The sequence below is a fragment of the Erythrolamprus reginae genome, chromosome 3 (assembly GCF_031021105.1).
Source record: "Erythrolamprus reginae isolate rEryReg1 chromosome 3, rEryReg1.hap1, whole genome shotgun sequence".
In the NCBI taxonomy this organism is placed as follows: domain Eukaryota; kingdom Metazoa; phylum Chordata; class Lepidosauria; order Squamata; family Dipsadidae; genus Erythrolamprus; species Erythrolamprus reginae.
The window spans coordinates 198,733,214-198,758,562 of record NC_091952.1 but is presented as its reverse complement, the minus strand read 5'-3'; the positions used below and the strand labels follow the sequence as shown (position 1 = coordinate 198,758,562).

General features: G+C 39.9%; 1 protein-coding gene across 1 annotated transcript in view; it reads right to left on the bottom strand.

The window, feature by feature from the left end:
* Window positions 1–1,205: 1,205 nt before the first annotated feature.
* LAMA1 (laminin subunit alpha 1) overlaps window positions 1,206–25,349 on the bottom strand; it is a 123,349-nt gene continuing 99,205 nt past the window's right edge. The window contains exons 49-63 of the mRNA XM_070747567.1: window positions 22,800–22,950; window positions 21,180–21,324; window positions 19,985–20,126; window positions 16,528–16,642; window positions 16,173–16,343; window positions 13,599–13,750; window positions 12,887–13,072; window positions 10,386–10,548; window positions 8,874–8,986; window positions 7,033–7,222; window positions 6,736–6,894; window positions 5,205–5,352; window positions 4,185–4,318; window positions 2,568–2,790; window positions 1,206–1,542 (exon numbers count right to left, since the gene is read on the bottom strand). Of these exons, the coding sequence (XP_070603668.1) occupies window positions 1,388–1,542; window positions 2,568–2,790; window positions 4,185–4,318; window positions 5,205–5,352; window positions 6,736–6,894; window positions 7,033–7,222; window positions 8,874–8,986; window positions 10,386–10,548; window positions 12,887–13,072; window positions 13,599–13,750; window positions 16,173–16,343; window positions 16,528–16,642; window positions 19,985–20,126; window positions 21,180–21,324; window positions 22,800–22,950 (2,347 nt within the window). The 3' untranslated portion in view covers window positions 1,206–1,387. The remainder of the gene's footprint in view (window positions 1,543–2,567; window positions 2,791–4,184; window positions 4,319–5,204; window positions 5,353–6,735; window positions 6,895–7,032; window positions 7,223–8,873; window positions 8,987–10,385; window positions 10,549–12,886; window positions 13,073–13,598; window positions 13,751–16,172; window positions 16,344–16,527; window positions 16,643–19,984; window positions 20,127–21,179; window positions 21,325–22,799; window positions 22,951–25,349) is intronic.

The following is a 25,349-nucleotide window of genomic DNA, read 5'->3' as shown; positions in this document are numbered from 1 at the left end:
CCCCAGGCTGGGTCGCTCCCCGGTCAGAATTGTACCCACGGAGGGAAGGGAAACTCGGGGAGAAAACGGTGGGGGTGGTGTCCACGGAGGACAGAGACCCCTTGAAGAAAAAACTCCTCTTCAATCTGTGTTCCTGGAGAAGGGAAGAGAAGAAGAACAACATTAAAAAGGTTATTTATTTATTTATACATATTCTTATTTACATATCACTACTACTTATGTAGAGGAATAAAACTCAAGTCTCTACTCTTAGACTGAGTTTTTAAAACTGAGGTATTGGGGGCTACTAAGGGGCGGTGCCTACCTCGCATTTAAATATTTAAATTAACTCAGTCTCTACCAATAGGATTGGTAATTACCCATGTTGGACTCTCCTTCCCAGTGCAGTGGAGAACAAACCTCAAGCTCTCCCCACTCCCCAATTTTGGAACATTTTGCAGTCTTTGTAGAAAATAAGCCTTATTAATAGTCCATGAAATGTGTGTTCTGCAACTAGTCCTTAAACTTTCACATTTCCTCTGAATCATTTTGTATGCAAATTAAGACTATAAAAAAATGAATCTGGTATGTTTGATTTAATTCATGTTTTCCCCCCCTATTAAACTCAAAGTTAATTCAATTTAATTATTTCATCTATTTACATTTTTAAAAAAACATTCATATAAAAATCATTAATATATTAAATATATTAATGTATTTTGTTATGTATACAATTTTGTTACATTTTTGTAATTCTTGGTTGATAACAAAATTAGGAAAACTTGCCAACACTTTTATATAACTGTTCCACTCATTAATTTCTTCCCCAATGATAAATATCATTGGTAGCATCAATAAAGATTCTGTCAGTAGTTACCTGTGTTTTGCTAATTGTGTTAGAGAAAATGTGTCTGAGGTTAGCCTTCAGCTTCCATTTTAACTGCAGCAATTTTAGCAGTAATTAAGAATAAAAGAAAGTTATGAGCAAAATTTGTTGAAAATGAGCTTTCTAATAATTCATCTCTAAATGTATTCTGAATTACTTTTCATACTTAAAATCCACAAGTGACATTACAGAATATTGTTGAGTAAGGCCTTATATTACATATTTACTATAAATTGACCCATAGACCCCAAAGTAATAAAGGTCGAATAATTAATAAAAGATTTATTGTAAATACTGATTTTAAAAAGCTTTTGCAACCATAAAGAACAGATTCAGCAAGTGTAGTTTATTTATTTTTATTTAAAAATGTGTAGATGTTCTAGCTAAAAACATATTTTTCTTGAGCTGGAAAGTAAGAAGGAAACTGCTTAAATCAGTATTATCATTAAAAGGATTTCTTTTTCATTAAGAGTTGATAGACAAAGCCTCTTAAAATGGAACATTTTTCTTCCCATTTAGCAGTCAGGCTGCAGGGCAGGAATGTGGAAAAACTCCATGCAGGTCAAAGGCTTCACTGAAGTCTAAGAAATCTGCTTGCTGGGCTTTAATCAGTATAAAGTTTCTCAAACACCCTTGGAAGGAATTCTTAGTGGTCAAGCAATTTTGTTTTATGTCAGCTGGAAAACAAATGAAAAAACACAGGAGACATGGTTACTGTGTGGATGAGACAATGTACATCTTGAAAGCAATAATTGAAGATAAATTGTCAGGTTAGAGCATGCAATAAATCCTTCAATCAATCTAATTTCCATATAGTAGCTTCATGCAATAAAGGGAACTCTGTTGATCGTAAAATCAACGAATGAATAAAAATGCTGGTCTCTTTCTGCTCAAGATCCCCATGGACAATTGGTGGGCCACTGGGTGACACAGAATGCTGGACTCAATGGGGTTTGGCCTGATTCAGGATGGCTCTTCTTATGTTCTTATGTAACCATAAGGGTATTTATTTTATTATTATTAAATAAATGAATAAATAGTTTTTAAGGACTAGATGGATGTCTGAGCCCAGGATTGTGTTCAGACAGTTTCTCAGATGGTCTGAGGTGTAAGAAGCTGTAAGAAAAGGAACAAGACCAGAAGACAGGTAAAGGGACACTGGTATTTTAGAAACAGAAACATAGAAGACTGACGGCAGAAAAAGACCTCATGGTCCATCTAGTCTGCCCTTATACCATTTTCTGTATTTTATCTTAGGATGGATATATGTTTATCCCAGGCATGTTTAAATTCAGTTACTGTGGATTTACCAACCACGTCTGCTGGAAGTTTGTTCCAAGGATCTACTACTCTTTCAGTAAAATAATATTTTCTCATGTTGCTTTTGATCTTTCCCCCAACTAACTTCAGATTGTGTCCCCTTGTTCTTGTGTTCACTTTCCTATTATAAACACTTCCCTCCTGAACCTTATTTAACCCTTTAACATATTTAAATGTTTCGATCATGTCCCCCCTTTTCCTTCTGTCCTCCAGACTATACAGATTGAGTTCATTAAGTCTTTCCTGATATGTTTTAACAGTCTTCGTGTTTCAGATAATTTAATTTCTGTGCCTTACTATTTTTACATTAGTTACTTGGAAAAATATACAAGAAGTCAAGATTTTTTCCTGCTTTGCTTTGAATACAAATAAAATTACATACCAGGATACCCTCCAACATAAATGGGGTTATTTGTATCTGCAGAGGTTGAATGAACATGTGGATTATCAGTCTGAACCACATTTCCATCAACTGTTAGACCAATATGATGCTTGTTTTTCTTAGCCTCCACTTTATGCCATTGTCCATCGCACAGATTAGACATTCCTTTTGGTTCATAGGAAACTGTTATTCTTCCAGCTCCATTGTTGACATTGAATAAAATCTTCAAAAACAAAATAAATCACAACTGATCAGCCAAATGGAGTAAAGATAGAAGATGGTTCTTTTAACCCAATACATTTTCAGAACTGCTGTGAGTGGGTAATTATTAAGTCAATGTTCATTTAATATGAATTTCTTAGCTTTGCATTTTGTCAAGAAACAACTAATTCAATGCACCCTATTTCTATGTCAATATTGAAAGATTTGTTTTATATTACAATCATTTCTAACCCCCCCCTCCCCCCGATAATATATGGTAAAGTACAGACAAGGTTTAAGAGACATATACTGACTGTTCTGCCGGGCTCTCTGGTAGGAGCCTCCTGAAAATTCAAGGGTACAAATTGCAGACACACACACCTTTGAAAATTCTAAGCAGTCTTTTTGTATTGCAAAGAGCACTCGTGCCAAAACAACCGGATAGTCTGTACAATTTCCCTTAAGCAGTCATTAACTACTTAGCTAGCAGCTGTGAAGAAACTTCACACCCCTTCTTCTTCCAACAAAGTGAGACACACGCACACGTTGCTCTGCTTTGGTTTCAAAGGCGTGAAAAATCAACAAAGTCCAGAAAACAGCAACACACGATTCCTGAAGAACTGCAATCAGATACTCTTTCACAACGGCCAAACCCACACGCTGCTATTTACAGCAGCAGCCCTAATTACTGGAGCCCCACCCAACCACAGGTGGCCTCATTTTCTCTTGTAATAATCCTTCAGTTGTTGTCTCCTATGCATCACTCTACGCATGCGTGGATGTGTCATTAATTCTTGTTCAGAATCCAAGGATGATACAGATGATTAATCTACTCCTGGGCTGTCTGCCAAACTCCCCTCTTCCCTGTCACTCATACTTTCTTGGTCAGAGGAGGCTTCATCGGTAGATTCCATCGGGAGCAAAACAGGCCTGCGGCATGTGGATGTCTCCCCCACATCCACCTGCACATTCCTTGGGGCAGAAGCTGGGCCAGAGCTAACTACAACACCTGACTATGTATCTTCCCTGAAAACTTTAATGTTAGATTCTGCTGTCTAGCAATTGATTAAAATGGCTAACCATGCTCTCTCATACCATCAATTGAACTGTTTCTTCTAGTATAACATTTCTGTTTTCCTATGTATAATATGTATAAATAGCAAATTGTAATTGTCTTAATAATCTAAAGATAGTTTTCCAAATAAAAAATTCTATTGCTGTAGGATAACCAGATATGTTTCACAGAGATCATGAAAACATATTAATTCCAGAATCATCATTATATATTAATAATTATCAAAGCTTTTCTCTCAAAAATTGTGACTTTCTTATATATATATATTGATCCATCAATTTAGTTATCATTTAAGATTTATTAGGATAAATGTATTGCAGTATATCCATTACAGAACCTACCTTTCCATTTACAATCTCCAGGCCAATGGCATCTATTTTAGCACTACTGATTCCAAGAAGAACTCCATTCTTAACATGTGTACGAAATTCAAATGTAATGTTAACTTCAGATCTGACTTTGTAGCCTTCCCTAACTACAAAAGAGAGAATGAAATAATGAAGTTAGAGAACTGTTGTCTATAACAATTATATGTTATAACTATAACATTATCAGTAGATCCAAAGAATTTTGAGAAAAAGTTTAGCATAAAATAACGTATTATATTGCAGGTCCAATCCATATTTATTAAGGGCATCCATATTGCATGGTGTCCATAGGTTGCATGGAAAACAGAATTCTAATATATTTCGGTTATTGTTCCAAAGACAATGCTTGCCTTTTCCTGCAAAGAAAGGATCCTGACCAAGTGAACAGATCAGGAATTACCAATCAAATGACTTAGAAAAATAAATTAGAAAAACCACTAAAAATAAGAGCTGCTTGAACCTTCTGCAAAAAAATATACTAGTCATAACCACCAACTTCAAAACTAAAGCTCTGTCTAAATGACACTTCCAGTTAGTGATAGGTCTCCATTTTAAAGAATTTCCTACTTACCTTTTATACATGAAAGTTACTGTAAAAAAACCACAGCTATCTAAGGTGGGAACCAGTAGTGGGCTTTAAAATCCGTTGCTACCTGTTCACGCACACACTGCCTCTGCACCGAATCAGGAGCAACCCACTGCTGGTGGGAATATGTGCCCACTTTAAGTCTCTCCTTGAACTAGACAAGAGGGCTGGCTTTATTGGAAACAGTTGTCTGCAATACAGAGATTTCCTTGTTCTTCAATGAAGCCATTCTATTTCTGAGTAAGGAAATTATATGATTCCTACCCACTACCAGCAGCTACAATAACTCAGAATTGGAAATAAAAGAATAAGAGGAAAATATTTAATGTTATTGGATATTTTCTATATTTCATTTTACACTTATATTGTGGGGGGAATGGGGAGAAATAAAACAACACTTTACTTACCAAGAGCAGCAAAACCATTTCCATCAAAGTAAGTTCCTTTCTGGATTGCAGCATAGCATTTATTCACGGCAAAAATTGAGACCAGACTATCCAATTGCTTGCTGTTAATGGTTATTTCATTAATGCATGCAGGAATGCTGTGAGTAATCTGGAAAGACAATTTGGTAGTACTGTATAGTTACTCCTGCAGAACAGTGTTTTTGAATCTTAACAACCTCAAGACTGGTGCACTTCAACTCCTAGGACAGTGATGGCGAACCTTTTTTTCCACCAGTGCCGAACGAGTGTGGCACACCCATAATCCAATGCCTGGGAAAGGCAAAAACAGCTCCCTCCATCCCCCAGAGGCCCTCTGGAGGACAGAAATGGCTTGTTTCCCAACTTCTGGTGGGCCTAGTAGCCTCATGTTTCACCCCCACCCACCCCCCAGGCTCCAAGGGCTTCCCTATCAGTCTGAGTGTTGCTGTCATCTATCTGGAACTCCTTGTGGGGAAAACAGATGCAGTCTAAACAACAATGCTTTTTTCCGTAATAAATCTGAATAGCTTCTTGGAAGAAAGAGAGGATTTAGGACAGAAGAACAGCAAAAGGTTAATTCTGCTCTTTTCCACTACCGCTGTGGAGATCAAAATCAGTCTTACAAGAGTTGTTTTATTTTGAAAAAAATGTCGGGAAATCCATCTGTTTTCCAGCTTAAAATAGTTTCTTTCCGTAGAGTGCAATTTAATACTGCTATTGTTATGGCTATGATCATGAGCCTGCTTATTATGGTTACTGGATGAGCTGAACATGCTGTTTCAGATACAGACATGTTTGATATCTCTTAAACAAATTTAGTAAAAAATAAAGTTCTCTTATTTGAAGTAAAATGGAAACAGAAAAACTGGAATATTTCAGATCAAACGTGGATAAGCAACTATAAAATACCAAAATAGCATGTAAGAAAATGGACCTATTATCAGCATTACACTCAATTCAAAAATATTACAGAGAATTCATTTCTTAAATCACTCTGTATGTTATCCCTTGACAGCTCATGGTAAACAACAGCTCCTATCCTTCCTTATGAAACTTAAATACAACTAATAACGACCACTATTTATATTTCACAATTCTTGCAATTAATTTTGAACTGGCACAATTGCGCTCAATTCTAGCTATTGAGATTCATCTGAATAGTTCAGAACTCACTCCTATCCTCCCAACTTGGTTAACAGCAGCACGCGATGACTCAGGAGGCTAACAATCTTCTGCCCCTTCTCTCCAATGCCTTGCTGAGTTTGCAAAGGGTGTACATAGGGAAATCTCTTGGACTGAGCAAGACAACATTAAGGAGCCTAAATATAGCATAAGTCCAATCAGTGGAAATAATCAGTTGCCCACCAGAGGAGATGCAAAATTATCTTCACAAGAGCTGATGTGTCACCACCCTATAAGAACTTCAAACCTTGGTGGAGTCATAGCACTTCCTTGGATTAGCAGAATACACAAAGGATCACACAAAGGATCAGTAAGAAAGTAAAGTCCTTACATTTCTAACGTTCTTTGTGAGGTAACCTAAGGGTAGGCCCCCCAAGTACAACTTCCCATCCACATCCAAGGTGTTTCCGTCACCCGAAACATCGACAGCTTCAGTTGCCTGCCCATCAACTATGATTATACCTTTCCTCTTAGCGTAATCTGTTTGCACCTGTAAGATACATTATTTGTGAGCAGTTGTTCATACTTAGGAAACATGCAACTAAAAGTATTATCTGTGACCAGCAGAAATTTTTATTATTGTTCCCCAATTGTTGAGGATTTGAATATAATAATTTAAGAAATGTACCGTATGCCATTTCCCATCACTGATCATTGCTCCATGAGAAACTATTGACTGTCCTTTTCCAAGATCGAATGAAAAACGAAGCTTTCCTTCTTGTAGTTGAAGGGCTGCATAATCAACTTGCTTCTGATGAGCCGTGTAGTATATTAGACCACTAGAAGCAAAGGTCCTGACTCTTAATTGGACAGAAAATCTACAAAATAAGATATGGAACTGATCAAAGTTTGGACATTACACTGCATACTGTGAAGACCATTGAAAATATTGTCTTTCTTCTGGTTTGACGTCATGGCAAGACAGCTGAAAGAAAGTAGGGCCCTGCATTCCACGACTGATTTCTTTCTTCCGGAGACCCATAAAGGTCTGTAGAGGTGATTATAAAAGTGGAAATCCTGTAGATCCCATCCTGATGGCAGTTGGTACAGTAGATCCAGTAAAAACCCTCTAACTGACAGAAGAAAGGGCTTGGCTTTTTAAAAAAAGATAGAATGAATGTCAAGTTCAATAAATATTCTAGGCTGAACTTTTGTGAGCTACCCAAAGTTGCTGACAGTCAGGTGGCATGCAATTTTAATAAATTGTTGTTGTCATTCAAGCATGTTGAGGAGCCATGGTGGTACAGTGGTTAGAATGAAGTATTGCAGGCTAATTCAACTCACTGCCAGCAGTTCGATCCTCACTAGCTCAAGGTTGACTTAATCTTCCATCATTCCTTCCCAGGTTGATAAAATGATTGTTGGGGGCAATGTGCTGATTCTATAGAATGCTTAGAGAGATTGTAAAGCATATGAAGTGGTATATAAATCTAAGTGCTATTGTTATGTTCAGAGAGAGGAATTCATCAGGAAGCAAGATAAACTAATTAATGAAAGCTGTGCTGTGTTGTTTATTTATTTTATTTATTTATTTATTTATTGGATTTGTATGCAATTATTGTGTGGCTTATCACACTGCAAACAAATATGAAAAGGCCAGAGTTTATGGAATAATGATAAAAGACCACTTTCACCATCTTAGTGAAAGTAGATCCATCCATCCATCCATCTTAATCCTGAAAGGACCCTTGGTTCAAATAGTCTGTGATCCTTCTTCTTCTGACTCTAAATAATATCACCCATGCTATTCTGGAAGCTTTGCAGATCCCCTGGAGTGTCATCGCAGATAATACTGGCAACTCTCCATCTGTTTCTAATTCCCTCTAATGGGAAATTCCCCTAACATTAACTGGAGTAGTCATAAATGAATCATACTTTCATAGTAGGCAAATAATTATTGTAGAATAATACAGAAGTTCTAGGAAGCTATTTACCCATTAAGAAACCCATTGGAAAGAAAACAGTATAAGCAGAAACTAAGGAAAAGGAATAAGAGTAAACTGCACAATATTCCAATTTGCACTTTAAAATTGTGTCCATTGTAATGGGAAATAACTTTTTAAAAAAGCTATGAGAAAGCTCAGTGAACTTTTTTGGCTGATTTTAAATGAAGTGCTTAATGCTAGTTTTATCTAGTTTATATGACATCTTTGCTACTTATGACAGACAAGGAACATCAGTTATTTTCAGGGTATGCACCATTCCCAATATTTAATATTCAGAAAACTATCCTACTACTTTATATGGATATAGGAGCAAGAAAAGCATTTAAAAAATGAATGAATGAAAAATAGATACTTGTTGTGTGACTATAGATAACTGTATAGGAAAGAATAGAATTTAATAGTGCTGCATATTGTCTAAGTAATTCTCTAACTTATCCTTAACTTCATGTTTTCTAGCTGCACATTAGAATAATCTTGTATCTCACATGTAGCAATTCTGTACAATAATTTAAGATGTACCTACTTTTTTCTTACTGTAGACTGATTGAAAAGCAGAATTAAATGACTGTTTCTGCTAACGCCAAACTGATGGGCATTGGAAATGTACTTCAGTTCTCCACTTTCTGCACACTGTTTCTGTAAACAGAATAACTGAGGTAAATGAATCAATTCTCCATTCTCTTGTTTTATTAAATATTGATGACTCCCAAACTACATACACACATTTCATGTTCAAATTATCAGAATCTAAGACAACACAAGCCTATTTTATATCTGGTCAGGCAACTGCGGTAGCTTTAATTTAATTTTATTTTTTTTAAAGGAAAGAGGATCATTTGTTTTTCCTGTGAGTTGGGTTGAATTCACAGACAGACAGAAAGACTGGCCCTAGAATTCACAATCTCCTGGTATATAGGCTGGCGCCTTAACCACTAAACCAAAATAATTCTCTTGCTTCCTTCAGTTCCAGTAATAAGCCACTAAGGTGGAAATCAGGAACTTATGCTCCAATGTTTTTGTGGGACACCAGGTTAGAGAACAGCACTGTGGTACTTCCCCATTTTAATGATCAAAAGAACTGAATTTGTGAAATCTCCTCATCTTTAAAAGTAAAACTACCCCTACATTCAATACAATCTGCATCAGAACTTCTATAGTGTTTTTTTTACATCTATGATTACAATGACACATAACTGAAATTATACATATCTAAATTTATATAAAATGATCCTTCTTGATCCAGTACTAAAGTTGCAAAAACACACACTAATATCCATGGCTTTTTTACATAAAAATAAAATTGATTTTATTTTTGTGTATATTTAATGGAAAGTAAATGAGTTAATTCAATATGGTTAATAGGATTACTTTCCCATGTATTTTATAAATTGCCCTGAGAGAGAGCAAGCTGCCCATAAAATTGCCAGCACCTGTGCTGTTTTTTCTTGTTCTTTAAGCTCTCTCACAGCAGCTGCCTATAAAAGATTTATTCTGAAACAATGGAGGAGGGAGGTACTGTATGTGTTTTGTTTGCAATGAAGTATCAGAAAGCATCGAGCAAGCTATCTTTTTCCCTAGCAGTACTCACAAGGAGCATGAGCAATAGTGGAGAAGAATGAGAAGTGAAGAATAGTGAGTAATAGTATATAAGAACTATGTGTGCTTGAGTGTGTTGTCTAGGCCAGCGTTTCCCAACCTTGGCAACTTGAAGATATTTGGACTTCAACTCCCAGAATTCCCCAGCCAACAAATGCTAGGGAATTCTGGGAGGTGAAGTCCAGATATCTTCAAGTTGCCAAGGTTAGGAAACACTGGTATAGACACTTGGGTTGTTTTTAATTATTTGTGCCTTGAACTCACCAAATTGGGGCATAGTTAAAAGAACCCATAACAAACTGATGGCTTTATGATTTACTTATGGTGAAGGGGTGAATTATGTAACTAAAATTGGAAAATAGCAAAAAAAAAGAAGTCCTGCCCAGCTTAATTTTGCTTAATTATGATCACAAGCACAAATATAACCATCATAACATACTTCCTTAGGCTGTGAAAAAGACTTTAGAGAACTTGGCAGCATCTGCGTTTCAGATCGGATTTCAAAGTCTACTGGTTGAATAGCAGGCTTGGATTTCTCTGAAAGAAAGCAGCTGTCCATATCAACACCTTCATACCTTACTGCAGTGGTGAAATCCAGAAATCTGTATTTTTTTAAAAAAAGAAAAGGAAGGAAAGAAGAAACAAATTGCAAGAAACTTGAGTTATTTTTCAGGCATAAGCTGTTAAAATATTCATGACTGGGAGAGCCAATGGTCACAAGGTCAGCCAATGAACAGGCATAGCATCGAAGTCAGCCAATGGGAGTTTAAACATTTCTGAGTCTGTGCAGAGCTTGGAAACTGAAACTTAAGCTAGAAGGCTGGGCATGGCTCATTCTTCACTCTGTCTACGCTATGTACTCTTTCATGCTGAACTCTGCTAAAATGAAACTAATTGTTTTCTGCTCCTGTAACTGATTGAAGAAGAATCTACAGTATTTTGGTATTGTAAAATTTACTTCATGTATATAAAGAAGTTTATGAATCCAGCTGAATCAGTCATCTGTGTGTGGTTCTGATTTTGATGTTTGCAACAAACTTTAATATAAGCTGAAAACTAAGAACACAAAAATATTTACCAAGTGCCTACTAATTTTCTCACATATCTTTGATGTGAAATTCTAAAGAATTATCATGTTTATTCCAATTCCAACATTGTGAAATTCCACGATTTCCATGTTATATATCTATGGATCTTACTTGTTATCATGTGCCATATAAGTGACATCTTCTATTGTAGTCAATAGTTACAAAATAGTCTCAATGTCTGTAGACCAAAAATTATCCAGCTACGCATGACATTCTTTCCTATCCCACTTAATAAAATCAGATATATTTGGTGTGAAAATCAGTTCTACCGTGGTACCGCTACTTAAGAACTTAATTCGTTCTGTGACCAGGTTCTTAAGTAGAAAGGTTTGTAAGTAGAAGCAATTTTTTCACATAGGAATTAATATAAAAGCAAATAATGCATGCAAACCCATTAGGAAAGAAATAAAAGCTAGGAATTTGGGTGGGAGGAGGAAGAAGAAGAGGAGAAGAACAGTTGCTGCTGAAGGAAGAAGGTGAGGTGAGAGGAATAAAAAAAAATCCAAAAGTTTAAGACTTTAAAAAAAAAAGAGGGACTCTGAGGCGGCAAGGAGGAGCACGCGCCTCCCATATGCCCAGCATGAGGCTGCCTCCCATACACTGTGCCAGAGAGAGAAACCCAGGCGGGCGAGAGAGGAGAACCTCCCGCTCCTTTGACCGAAAGGTGACTGCTGCTGCTGCTGCCTGCTTCCTCTCCCTTCCCATGCTAAAGGGCTCCCCTCTTCTCTCGCTCGCTTGCTTTGTAGCCAGCGCCTTTCCTTCACTCTGGTGACTCATTGGTTTGGCTGAAGCCAAGTTGATCCAGCCGGGGCGAAGCCCCCCCTTTTGCCTTTCCATGCCCAGATGCTCCGGGACGCAACCTAGCGCTGGGTGTAAGGGAGGCAGCGTGAGGGAGTCAGCACAGTGAAGTGGTTTATTCCCTCTCTAAGCGCCCAGAGAAAGGAAAATGCTCCATTCGCTCTGGGCTGCCAAAGCCTCCTTAAGCACCACCGAAAGCCTCCTCTGGCAGCCCAGAAAAGCCCGAGATCGCCAGGATTAAAGGGGGAATGGCAGGAAACTGGCTGGGCCTTCATGCTGCTATCAAATTTGCTGGGAAATTTTTCCGGGCTTGGCTTCTTAAGTAGAGGCAAAAAAATCTTGAACGCTCAGTTCTTATCTAGAAAAGTTCTTAAGTAGAGGTGTTCTTAGGTAGAGGTATCACTGTATATATGGATAAAGGCGAATAATTTAAAACCAAATCTGTCCATTAACAAAGCAAAAGACATGGAAATCAGACCTTCTGCCTAAAATACAGGACCAATCAGCCAATTTAGACAGGAAAAAGGGAAACAAGAATTTGAACACTGTTTCACTATAAATAGACTAGATATTCAGCAATATTTGGAATTCTTTAACAATGCGTTCTTGGCTTTTCTACATAAAACACTGCATCAGAGTTTCTGGATACTTCCATGCCTGTTAAGTGATTTTAGTTTAAGTTTCTCTGACATTTTGCAGAGAAGATATTCTGATTTTAAAAATATCATATCATAGTAAAAACAGTAAACAGTTACCTCCAATAAATCCTTCTCCACCATGGAGATATTATAGTAAAACCAAAGTAAAGGATTTTTTTAAATGTAACTTTTTGTCCATTAGTTATAAATAACTTATATAAAATATATTCTTTAGAATTAAATAAGCTTCTTGGATGAGAAATGAAAAGTTTTCATAGAAATAAACCAAGAAAATTCAATTGCCTTTTGGGAAAAGCATCTTTGGGACAACCAGGATGACTGAGAATCTCCAAAGACACATGTAGTATAAGGTTAAATAAGAAATTTCCCATGCATGAAAACTAATTTTAACTTACTCTGTCTTAAATATCACATTAGCTATACAACCATAGAAAGACTCCATCATCATTAATCCTGAAATACTTTCTCCAGCAGGAATTCCACCAATGAAGAGCTTTGATATATTAATTGATCTGCTTTCTGCCATGAGTCCAAGTCTAATTTCTTCAGGTTTACTTTCATCCACTTGTACACTTATTATTCTGGGCAGCAAAAGAAGCAGGGAGAAAACAGAGAGAAACAAAAGTCAGTAACGATTTTTTTCAAGAGAATAATTTCAAGGAAGAGAAATCAAGTGCATTTTATAATCCACCCTGAATAACTAGAGCATAAATTTGGTTCTCCGACATGTGTTGGAGGCATGCTACTGTGAGACATTAGTCTTTCTAATGACTTTGTAATAAATTTCTCTTGTGGGCTTTAAAAAAAAATACATAAGACCTGAAGGCTTCTTAGTGTAGACATCTTAAAGTTAATTATGTATTCCTATGTTCTACAAATATTTGGTAACATTCCCTTTGGACATCAAAGCATCTACAAATTATAAAGGGAATAATCACACACATTTTAATCAGTAGCAGGACACAAAATATAATTAACACAGGAAACTGAACTACCATGAACAACAGGAAAACATAACTGTGATTATTTTTCTTAAATAACATTAGTTCCTTTAGACAACAGAGTAGGTAGCGTAAGTGGTAATTAAATTAGGACTTCAGCTTGTACCTCTTATTCCGAGTGAGGATAACAGAATGTTCTTTTCCATCACTATAAGTTCCATTAGTAGACTTAACCAGGACCCTCTTTGCACTTGCTCGGTCACCAGCAAGGACCTGCACAGCCAAGTGACCATTCACTAGCATGATGGAGAAAAAAGGCTACAAGGAATAGAGGGGAAAAAGTTCCATTATAGCTAGGCGTGTTAAAATGTGGGAAGAGGAGAGAGGGAAGGATGTCTCTCTTTCTTCTTCTGTCTGTATTGGAATTCTATTTTATTTTATTTTTTTATTTTTTGGAGAATGGGTTTGACACAAAACTGTACAGACAGACCTCAACTTATGACAACAATTGGAATTAGAATTCACTAAGCGGTATGATGATAAATGCAAACACATTGCTCAGTAACCGCAATCTTTGTAGTCCCAAGTTGCCGTTGTTATCAAATCCCATTGTCATTCAGCAAGGAAAATTCCTGCCAGTTTCCCACAACCAAAGTAGAGAATAAAGCACAATAAGGATCAGGAAAATTTAGCAAGGATCAAGGAGGTTGTACAAGATTGTAGGTTGGAGAAGATTTTATTTTATGTATTTAGGGAATTTATATTGCCACCTAATGCATACATGGAAGCTCAAGAATATAAAACCTCATATACAAACAATAAGCTAATAAAAGAAGAGTCATAAATTAGTATAAATCACCTCCTGCCCCCCCCCCCCTCCGTGACAGCACCTCATTTAATGGATTCCATCCCACTCTGGCTTTCCCAGGCCTGTTGGAGGAACTAGATGTTCAGCACCTTCTGGAAGAGTGCTGGAGTGGGGACCATTCTAATCTCGGGGGGTGGGATGATGTTCCAGAGAGATGGGCCACTATGGAGAAGGCCTTTCTTATGGGTCCCAACAGCTGTATCTCCCTAGGGCAAGGGACCCACAACATACCTTGCATTCCCGCTCTGATAGCTTGGGTAGATTTGACCAGCAAGAAACTGTCCCTTAGATAACATATTCCCAAGCAATAAATGAGTGGACAATCAGCACTTTGAATTGCATCCAGAAGAAAATGGGTAGTGAATGCAGCTCACACAGGAGAGGTGATACCTTTGAACACTGGGGTCTGCACAAAACCATGTTGGCCGCTGCGTTTTGCACCAAATAGTTTCGGAATGTTCTTCAAGAGCAGCCCCATGTAGAGCACATTACAATAGTCAAGATGGGAATTGACTAGAACCATGATGACGAACCTATGGCATGTGTGCCACAGGTGTCATGTGGAGCCATATCTGAGGGCACTCAAGGCTTTGCCCTATGTCAGCTCCAGTGCGTATGTGTGTTGGCCAGCTGATTTTTGGTCTTTTGTAGGGTGGGGGGGAGGCTGTTTTTGCTTTCCCCAGGTTTCAGGAAAGCTCCAGAGTCCATATCCAGGCTCAAGAGCTTTACTGAGGCCTGGGGAGGGTGAAAAATGGCCCAATGGGCCAACAAAATTCCAGAGGTTTCAGTGAGTCCTGCACGCATGCACAGGGGGATTATGTGCACATATATAGGGGGAGGACATTGCATTATGGGCGTGGGCGCACATGAGCAAAAAAAGGTTCATCATCACTGGACTAGCATATGGGTGACTGTGAGTGGGGACTATGGGTCCAGGAAAGGGCATAACCAACCATCACCTGCTCTTCAAGCAGGAGTTGGGAGTCCAGGAAACCTTTCAATTTATGTACAGGTTCTGTTGGGGTAGTGCCAATGCATCCAAGACCAGAGGTGGCAATTCTCCCTGAGACAATGGACCCCAAACCCAGAGCCGTTTAGTTATAGGTTAGGGAAGGTGTACAACATCAGGGAGGGTATGTAGACAACACAGGGAGAGTGTACAAGATATGGTGAGGAATGGGAATGATGTGCAGAGTTGATGGTGCAGAATGGCAGAGTGGGAGTCGGAGAGAAAGAATGGATGGGGGGAGACTTACACCAGCAATTTGTGACCTTCCCTGTTAGCTTCCCCATTGGACTTTCTGGAAGTTGGCATGGAAGGTTGCAAATGGCATTCTCATGATTGCAGGGTGTGGCAACCAGTCGTAAAGACTTCAAAAAGTCACTGAACAAATGGCTGTAAGACAAGGACTATCTGCTTGCCATAGTAATGTGCACTCTTCTACTCAATCTATTTTTAACAGAAAAGGAAAAGTTCTCATTGTCTCAAAATGTTCTCAAACTTTACATGTTTATTGTGCTGACCAACCCAATCTCATTTGCAGAATTCAAACAGAAATACTCAAATAAGCATCCTTATTTCCATTGTGCAGCCTTAACCTTTAATCTAACAGCTGATGATAATAATCTTTATTTTCTCTGAATTGAATGAAAGTCTAGTGACTTCACAGCCTTGAATTTCTTGTCAATAATACAGAACTTCTTCCCAAATGCTCTGTGATTTTTTCCCAATCTAGATACCAGGTCTCGCATTTTTGGTGGTCTCCAGCCCAAGTATTACCTCAATGACACCCTGCTTCGCTTTTAGAAATTAGTCAAGATCCATTCCAGAAATAACTAAAAGCATAAAATTAAAGGTGACTAGGTACTCACAAGATGGACTTGCCTGCGTCTTCGTTTTGCTTCACCTTTGCTAAGCCCCACAAGAATGATTCCACTGGAATTCTTTGTAGCAAAAGTAGCCATAAGTTCAGAATCCACCAAAAGGGGTTTGGGTGGGAACTCAATGTAACCATTATGTAAAATATTAGCACTGCGTATAGGCTACATTGCAAAAGGAAAGGAACAATCAGCCAATATATCACTTTAAATCAAAAAAATAAAAACAGAGCTTTTGACTATTTAATACTCAGCATGCTAGTCATGATAAAGTCATCATGTATTATTAATTCATTTCTCAGTAGCAAACAGCTTAAATCTAGTGAGCAGAACTGTTAGTGTATCTTACCTCTAGAATGCAGCCTTTTCTCACACCATATGAATTTTTAAGCAAGTCAAAAATAGATCGGGATATTTCCAAGTTCTTCATGCATCCCACGAAGGTTCTGCTATGAACCCCTTTCCTAATAAAGGAAAATCCTGAGCTGTTAAAATTGAACAAAATATTCAGTTTTTCAGAAAAGTCAGAATGGAATTACTGTGTAATTACCTTCTGACAAATCAACATTTTTCCAATGATACTCAGAGATGACATCAATTACAAAATATAATTAATTTAAAAAAAATACAAAGCACAATAGGTAGCTTTTCTTTCCATATGATGTTAGCAACCCTAAATTCCTATGATGAATTGAAAGACTAAAACTGTCATTAGGTGTTAGTACATTTTGTTGTTGTTGCTGGAATCTAAAAGAAGTCTCTTTAGGTATCGGGGAAGGGAAGCAGATAAACCACAAAGTATGGCCCTTCCCATCCTTCTCCACCTCCAATTTTCCCATGTTTATAGGGAAGGTCTGAAGTGAGAATGACTGAATAAAGTTAGTATCTCAACCAATGAAGAATCTTGATCTATGTAATCAGGGAGGCAGGTGCTCAGGCAATTACTGTTGTTATATTCTCTCTTTCCAATGTAATTTATTTTATTTATTTATTTATTTATTTTATTTATTGGATTTGTAAGCCGCCCCTCTCCAGAGACTCGGGGCGGCTAACAGCAATAATAAAACAGTATACAATAATAATCCAATACTAAAAACGATTAAAAAACCCCATTAACATAAAAACCAAACATACATACAGACATACCATGCATAAAATTGTAAAGGCCTAGAGGGAAAGAGTATCTCAATTCCCCCATGCCTGATGGCAGAGGTGGGTTTTAAGTAGCTTACGAAAGGCAAGGAGGGTGGGGGCAATTCTAATTTCTGGGGGGAGCTGGTTCCAGAGGGCCGGGGCCACCGCAGAGAAGGCTCTTCCCCTGGGTCCCGCCAAGCGACATTGTTTAGTTGACGGGACCCGGAGAAGACCCACTCTGTGGGACCTAACTGGTCGCTGGGATTCGTGCGGCAGAAGGCGGTCCCTGAGATAATCTGGTCCGGTGCCATGAAGGGCTTTATAGGTCATAACCAACACTTTGAATTGTGACCGGAAACTGATCGGCAACCAATGCAGACTGCGGAGTGTTGGTGTGACATGGGCATATTTAGGGAAGCCCATGATCGCTCTCGCAGCTGCATTCTGCACGATCTGAAGTTTCCGAACACTTTTCAAAGGTAGCCCCATGTAGAGAGCATTACAGTAGTCGAGCCTCGAGGTGATGAGGGCATGAGTGACTGTGAGCAGTGACTCCCGGTCCAAATAGGATCGCAACTGTAGTAATACAAAGAGGCAGAAATGAAAGCTATCAGATGGCATTAATATCTCATTTCACCCCCGTGCATTCTTTCTCCTCATGCCTTAAGAAATTTCTGATCAAAAGAAAAACAGTGAGTGCATGCTCCACATTAAACATGAAGATGAGGGATTGTAAGCATTTTTTAAAAAAAAATCCTCACATTATGATGGATACTCTTTATTCAGAGCCATCACTTAAAACCTGTGTTTGAAAGTACATATTTCCAAGAAAATCTTAAAGAAGAAGGTACCCTCCATGACTCAAAAGGAAATTGTTCTACAGACCAACATGAAGAAAAACCACAGATAATGGTTGATGTTATGCAAGAAGTAGGCAAAAAGTGCCTTACTAAAAATCCAAGACTCTAGATTGATTGCATGAAAAAAGACAAATACACACAATCTGGCCCCGATCAATATAATGGGCTTTATATATCTTGTTGAAATGGGCAAGAGTAACAAGTTTTTATCAGAGCTACATCCACTATATTTAGGGCCATATGCAATTTCAACAGGAGTACACTCAAAACTGAAAATATGTATCTGAAATATATATCTTGGCATTATATATTAAAGTTTTGGATTGGCTCAGAATTCCAGATTTTAGTTACATAGAAACATAGAAGATTGACGGCAGAAAAAGACCTCATGGTCCATCTAGTCTGCCCTTATACTCTTTCCTGTATTTTATCTTAGGATGGATATATGTTTATCCCAGGCATGTTTAAATTCAGTTACTGTGGATTTACCAACCACATCTGCTGGAAGTTTGTTCCAAGGATCTACTACTCTTTCAGTAAAATAATATTTTCTCATGTTGCTTTTGATCTTCCCCCCAACTAACTTCAGATTGTGTCCCCTTGTTCTTGTGTTCACTTTTCCATTAAAAACACTTCCCTCCTGAACCTTATTTAACCCTTTAACATATTTAAATGTTTCGATCAAATCCCCCCTTTTTCTTCTGTCCTCCAGACTTAAATGACAACCTAGTGGAATTTTGGGGATGAATATTGCAAAACTAGTATACTTTGGTCTTTCTATTCCCCTCTTCTCCATGACTTATCAATCTTCCCAGAGACTTCCTTTCCCTACCTCCATTTATTATTATTATTATTATTATTATTATTATTATTATTATTATTATTATTTATTATATTTGTATGCCGCCCCTCTCCGTAGACTCGGGGCAGCTCACAACAGTGATAAAAACAGTACATAATGACAAATCTAATAATTAAAATCTAAAATAGCAATTATACATATAAAAAATCTAAAAGAGAAACCCCAGTAAATAAAAGCATACATACAGTCATGTTGTGCACAGAAACTACATAGGCAAGGGGAAAGTGTCTCAGTTCCCCCAAGCTTGACGACAGAGATGGGTTTTGAGAAGTTTACGAAAGGCAAGGAGGGTGGGGGCAGTCCTAATCTCCGGGGGGAGCTGATTCCAGAGGGTCGGAGCCGCCAGAGAAGGCTCTCCCCCTGGGTCCCGCCAGACGGCATTGTTTAGTCGACGGGACCCGGAGAAGACCATCTCTGTGGGACCTAACCGGTCGCTGGGATTCATGTGGCAGAAGGCGGTCTCGTAGATAATCTAATTTAGTGCTGCCAAAGATTAAACTCGTTTCATATGCAGAAGAGAAAGGTAGAAAGAAGTTTGGCACGGAATAGGGACTCAAGGCAAAAGCTTCCCTGTTATCTCGGATTTTTCCTTTACACATTCCACCCATGTATCAAACAGTGGAAATTGGTCCTTCTATTGCTTTCGAGAAGTTAGATGCTTATGGCGATTCTCAGTTATCTAGGTCACACTCATAGCTGTCCCAAAGGTGCTTTTTCAAGAGGCAATTGAATGATGACATTCCACTTCTCATCCAAGAAGCTACTTCATCTCTTTGAAGAGAAGAAGAATTGAAGAAGCTGCTTGGATGAGAAGTGAAATGTCAAAGTCCAGTTGCCTCTTGAAAAAGCACCTTTGGGTTCAAGAAGTTAGCTTTTCCATGCACACAACGATTGAGAATATTTTGTGCAACCTACTCTTAAGGATTTTCCTTGAACATGGTTAATTGTACCTTACTATCCTTGATCTTGGTACCCCTCCAATGTAAATTGGGTCTTTATCAGAACGATTCAGGTCAGAGGCTACACCAGGGGCTTCTCCTTGCTTGATTTCTTTAGAATTAAGGTTGTAAGCATCCATGACTGCCAAAAACCCTGAAAAATAAAAGGAATATCTTAGGTAAGCAAATAGGAACAGTTTGTAGGAATTCAAGAATTTCTATTTAAAAAACTTTGCAGAAAATGTAAGGGACAATACATTGTTTTGTTAGGAATTAAGGTCATTTAAACCCCACTCTGATATAGCAGAAATATGAAGCATATACCACATTTTTCAGTGTATAAGACGCACCTTTCCCCTCCCAAAATGGTAAAAATTTGGGTGCATCTTATACTTCGAATGTAGCCCTGCCCACATGCTCGCACGTTGCATTTTTCAGATGGTTCCAGCCTTGGTTTTGATCCCAAGTCGCCTGCAGAAAGAGAGCAAAGGATTGAATATGAAGCTTTCAGGTGGCAGATCCCCCTCCGTTTTGGGGAGGAGGAACCTGCCACTTGGTATCTCTCTGCGGGCGACTTGAGATCAAAGGATTTAATATCAAGTTTTCAAGTGGCAGATCTCCCTCCCCGATTTCAGAAAGGGTGCCTGAAACATGAAGATCTGGAGGAAAAAGATACCAAAACGGGGAGGGGATCTGCCAACTGAAAGCTTCGTATTCTCATTCTGCGGGCAACTTGGGAACAAAACCAAGGTTGAAGATCCCAAGTACTTGCTAGTTAGGTATTCAGATGAGCGGTCTGTCCCATGTGGCACTGTTTTTTGCCTCTTGTTTAAAACGATCTTATTGGAAAGCTCTTCATCTTTGAGAACTCCCGCGTCTCTCAAATCCAGACCTGCCAGTTACAAGGGAAATGAGCCCCCTTGCAGTTCTCTCATGGACCCGAGTTTCCCCCAACAAAACTTTCTTGTATATGCAGAAACCACCGTTTTGAAGTGAAAAGTTAGATGAAGTAGGTCAGTCCTGCTATATGCTTCTTAAGGCAGAATGTGCCACCTCTAATTCTTCTATTTCAGTTACAATGCGGCAATTGAAGTAATAAAAGGATTGTGTCTAATTTTCATTGCCGTATGGTTTAAATTTTATAATTAAAATCAATGTCAAGGACAAACACACCCAGCTACATCTGGATTGAGCTAAGATATTTTACCTTCCTTTTTGTTTCGGCTGAATGAAAGTTTATACCATGTTCCATTATTGTAGCGGTTTTCTGTTTTAAGTATAAGGGGACCTGAACCAAGATCAACGGTTACTTTAATTCTTCCATCAACAAGCTCCAGAGACAAAAAATCCTTCTGCAGAAAAAAAAAAAGTTAGGGAAATACATCACACTTCATGCTATTCAACTATACAACAAGTAAAATAACTTTGGAAACTTCTAACAGTGGTATTTCATTTGAAAACTCAAAATGTGTCACGTCCATTATCTTGATGCAAATTCTGTATTATTAATTCTGTTCTGAAAATGAGCTGAGATTTAGTGAAAGCTACTAACTCTAATATAAGTCACAACAGCTTCAACAATCGTTTAGCAAATCTATCACACAATGCAATTTATGTAATTTATTCTTCAGTCTTCACTATAGGAATGTCCATATTTATTGATTGATTGATTGACTGATTGATTTGATTTGTATGCCGCCCCTCTCTGAAGACTCGGAGAGGCTCACAACAGGAATACAAAATACAAATCCAATGATTGAAAAAGCAAAACAGTTAAAAACCCTTGATTAAAAACACTCATATAACCCAAGCAAACCCTACATAAAATGGAGCGGCCAAGGGGAATCAATTTCCCCATGCCTGGCGACAAAGGTGGGTTTTTGGGAGATTGCAAAAGGCAAGGAGGGTGGGGGCAGTCCTAATCTCTGGGGGGAGTTGATTCCAGAGGGTCGGGGCCGCCACAGAGAAGCCTCTTCCCCTGGGTCCCGCCAGATTGCATTGTTTTGTCGACGGGTCCCGGAGAAGGCCAACTCTGTGGGACCTAATCGGTCGCTGGGATTCGGGCGGCAGAAGGCGGTCTGGAAGTTATTCTGGTCCGATGCCATGAAAGGCATGGAGTCAACAACATCCAAATCACTGGACAATCAAATACCACTCATTTTTAATGACAACGCTATGCGTGTAACACACTACAAAGATAGTTCATTCTTGTAAGAAGGCGTTTGGTATGAAAGCTGCCTGGGTAACTCTATCTTAGACGCACCCACCTTACAGAGTTAGTAGTGTAGGGGAAATAATGGGGAGGAAGAAGGAGTATGTTCATTGCCTTGAATGATTTATAAAGCAAAATAAAAATCAAATAAATAAACAAACAAACAAACAAACAAACAAACAAACAAATAAATAAATAAATAAATAGCTGATTGTTAGGCATAGTGATGAATTTATTCATTTTTATTTATCATATTTTTGGACTATAAGATGCACCTAAATTTTGAAGATGAAAACAACAAAAAAAGTTTTTGGTCTCTGTGCACCCCATTTTTGGGCCTTTTCCAGCCTTTTTCCTGCCTGTTTTCGAGGCTTTTTTCAGGCCATTTTGAGGCTTTTTTCAGGCCATTTCTGAGGCTCTTTTGGCCCATCCTCCCTCCCCCCCGGGGGGAAATATTCAGTCTATAAGACGTACATACATTTTCACCCCCTTTTGGGAAAGAAAAAGGTACATCTTATAGTCCAAAAAATACAGCAATTACTTATCAAAAGACAACCCAAAAGTGGATTATGGAATTGATTATATATTTTTTGATAAATTGGGATATCCCCTTACTGTGCCATTGGAAGCCAGGTATAATAAGAGTCCGTTAGTTGAAAAAGTGCTGAAAAATACAATTATGTGGGTCACAGTAGAGCGAAGTGTTTTCTCCACCACTGAATATCCACTGCCATCAAAATGAAATGAAGGATCTTCATACTGTGTGCTAGGAAAAACAAACAAAGGGAAGATTGAGACTGGTAGGAATTAACTAAGATGCCTTCTGCTCACAGAATTCTACACTCTGTAATGAAAATCCAATTTAGCAACAGTCAAAATAGACATCGACTGAGTCTATGTGTAAAATTGTTAAACTGCTCTTTCAGCCTAGGAATAAAAGTAGTGTAAAGGGTCAGGACAAAATTAATTTGGTGTAATGTAACAGATATAAATTTTGGTAAAACTGTATTAAATTAATTTAAAACAATTTAAAAGTATATAAGAGTAGAAGTGATTTACCTTTTGAAGACTGGTTTAAATGTATACATGAAAATTTCTAATGTATTATTTTTCTTTTTCAGGAAAGGCGGCAATATATGAATTTCAAGTACAGTGATACCTCAAGATACGAACCCCTCGTCTTACGAACAACTCGGGGTTCAGAAAATTTTTGCCTCTTCTTACGAACTTTTTTCGAGTTACGAACCGGTGTTCGGAGACTGCTGGGAAGCCGCGCGGCTGTTTTAAAAGGTGACAGCCGGGCGGCGGGGCTTCCCAGCACCCCCCGAACCCCGAACCCGGAAGTTCGGCACAAGTTCGGGGTTCGGGGGGTTGCTTGGAAGCCCCCCAGGCCGGCTGCGACCTTTTAAAACAGCCGCGCGGCTTCCTAGCTGTCTCCTGAAGCCGAACGCGGAAGTTCGGCTTTGGCGGAGACAGCTGGGAAGCGGCACGGCTGTTTTAAAAGGTCGCAGCCGGCCTGGGGGGCTTCCCAGCACCCCCCCGAACCCCAAACCCAGGTTCGGGGGGGGGATGCTGGGAAGCCCCCCAGGCCGGCTGCGACCTTTTAAAAGAGCCGCGCCGCTTCCCAGCTGTCTCCTGAAGCCGAACGCCAAAGCCGAACTCGGCTTCAGGAGACAGATGGGAAGCGGCGCGGCTCTTTTAAAAGGTCGCAGCCGGCCTGGGGGGCTTCCCAGCACCCCCCCGAACCCCGAACCCAGGTTCGGGGGGGTGCTGGGAAGTCCTACTTCTCCCCCCCAGCCAAAACCCCAAAGCCTGTTTGCTGCCACACGATTTAGCCAGGACAGGAGCGAAGTGACGTGGAGGAATAGGGAGCTGAAACCGGGCAGTTTCAGCTTTCCATCCCTTCACGTCCCTTCGCCGCTAAATCGTGTGGCAGCAAACATGCTTTGGGGATTTGGCTGGGGGGGAGAAGAAGTAGGACCTTCCTAACTCCCTCACCCCCAGCCAAACCCCCAAAGCATGTTTGCTGCCACACGATTTAGCGGCGAACTGACATGAAGGGATGGAAAGCTGAAACCGCCCTGTTTCAGCTCCCCATTCCTCCACGTCACTTCGCTCCTGTCCTGGCTAAATCGTGTGGCAGCAAACAGGCTTTGGGGATTTGGCTGGGGGGGAGAAGAAGTAGGACCTTCCTAACTCCCTCCCCCCCAGCCAAACCCCCAAAGCATGTTTGCTGCCACACGATTTAGCGGCGAAGTGACGTGGATGGATGGAAAGCTGAAACCGGGCTGTTTCAGCTTTCCATCCCTTCACGTCACTTCGCCGCTAAATCGTGTGGCAGCAAACATGCTTTGGGGATTTGGCTGGGGGGGAGAAGTAGGACCTTCCTAACTCCCTCCCCCCCAGCCAAACCCCCAAAGCATGTTTGCTGCCACACGATTTAGCGGCGAAGTGACGTGAAGGGATGGAAAGCTGAAACCGCCCGGTTTCAGATCCCCATTCCTCCACGTCACTTCGCTCCTGTCCTGGCTAAATCGTGTGGCAGCAAACATGCTTTGGGGGTTTGGCTGGGGGGGAGGGAGTTAGGAAGGTCCTACTGCTTCTTCCCCCAGCCAAAAACACAAAGCCAGGCAGCCTCCAGCCGCCAAAGGAGCCTCCTGATTCTCCCTGCTTCTCTGTCCCGCTCATTACCCGTGTCCGACAGAAGCTGCTGCCCGATTCCTCTTAGCCGGCGGGATGCAAAGTGCTGGGGTGGTGTCCTGACAGCCCCCCCACCCCAATGCGAGCGGCGGGGAGTCACCCATGGCCGGCAGAAGATCGCTCTTGCTGACCTGATGCCTCGCGGTGAAGCCAGGCAAGAGCGATCTTCTGCTGGCCATGGGCGACTCCCCGCCGCTCGCCCATGGCCGGCAGAAGATCGCTCTTGCCCGGCTTCCCCGCGAGGCATCAGGTCAGCATTCTGGACGGGCGGGCGGCGGGCGAGGATGGGGGAAGCCTCGCGGGGAAGCCGGGCAAGAGCGATCTTCTGCCAGCCATGGGCGAGCGGCGGGGAGTCGCCCATGGCCGGCAGAAGATAGCTCTTGCTGACCTGCTGCCTCGCGGGGAAGCCGGGCAAGAGCGATCTTCTGCCGGCCATGGGCGACTCCCCGCCGCTCGCCCATGGCC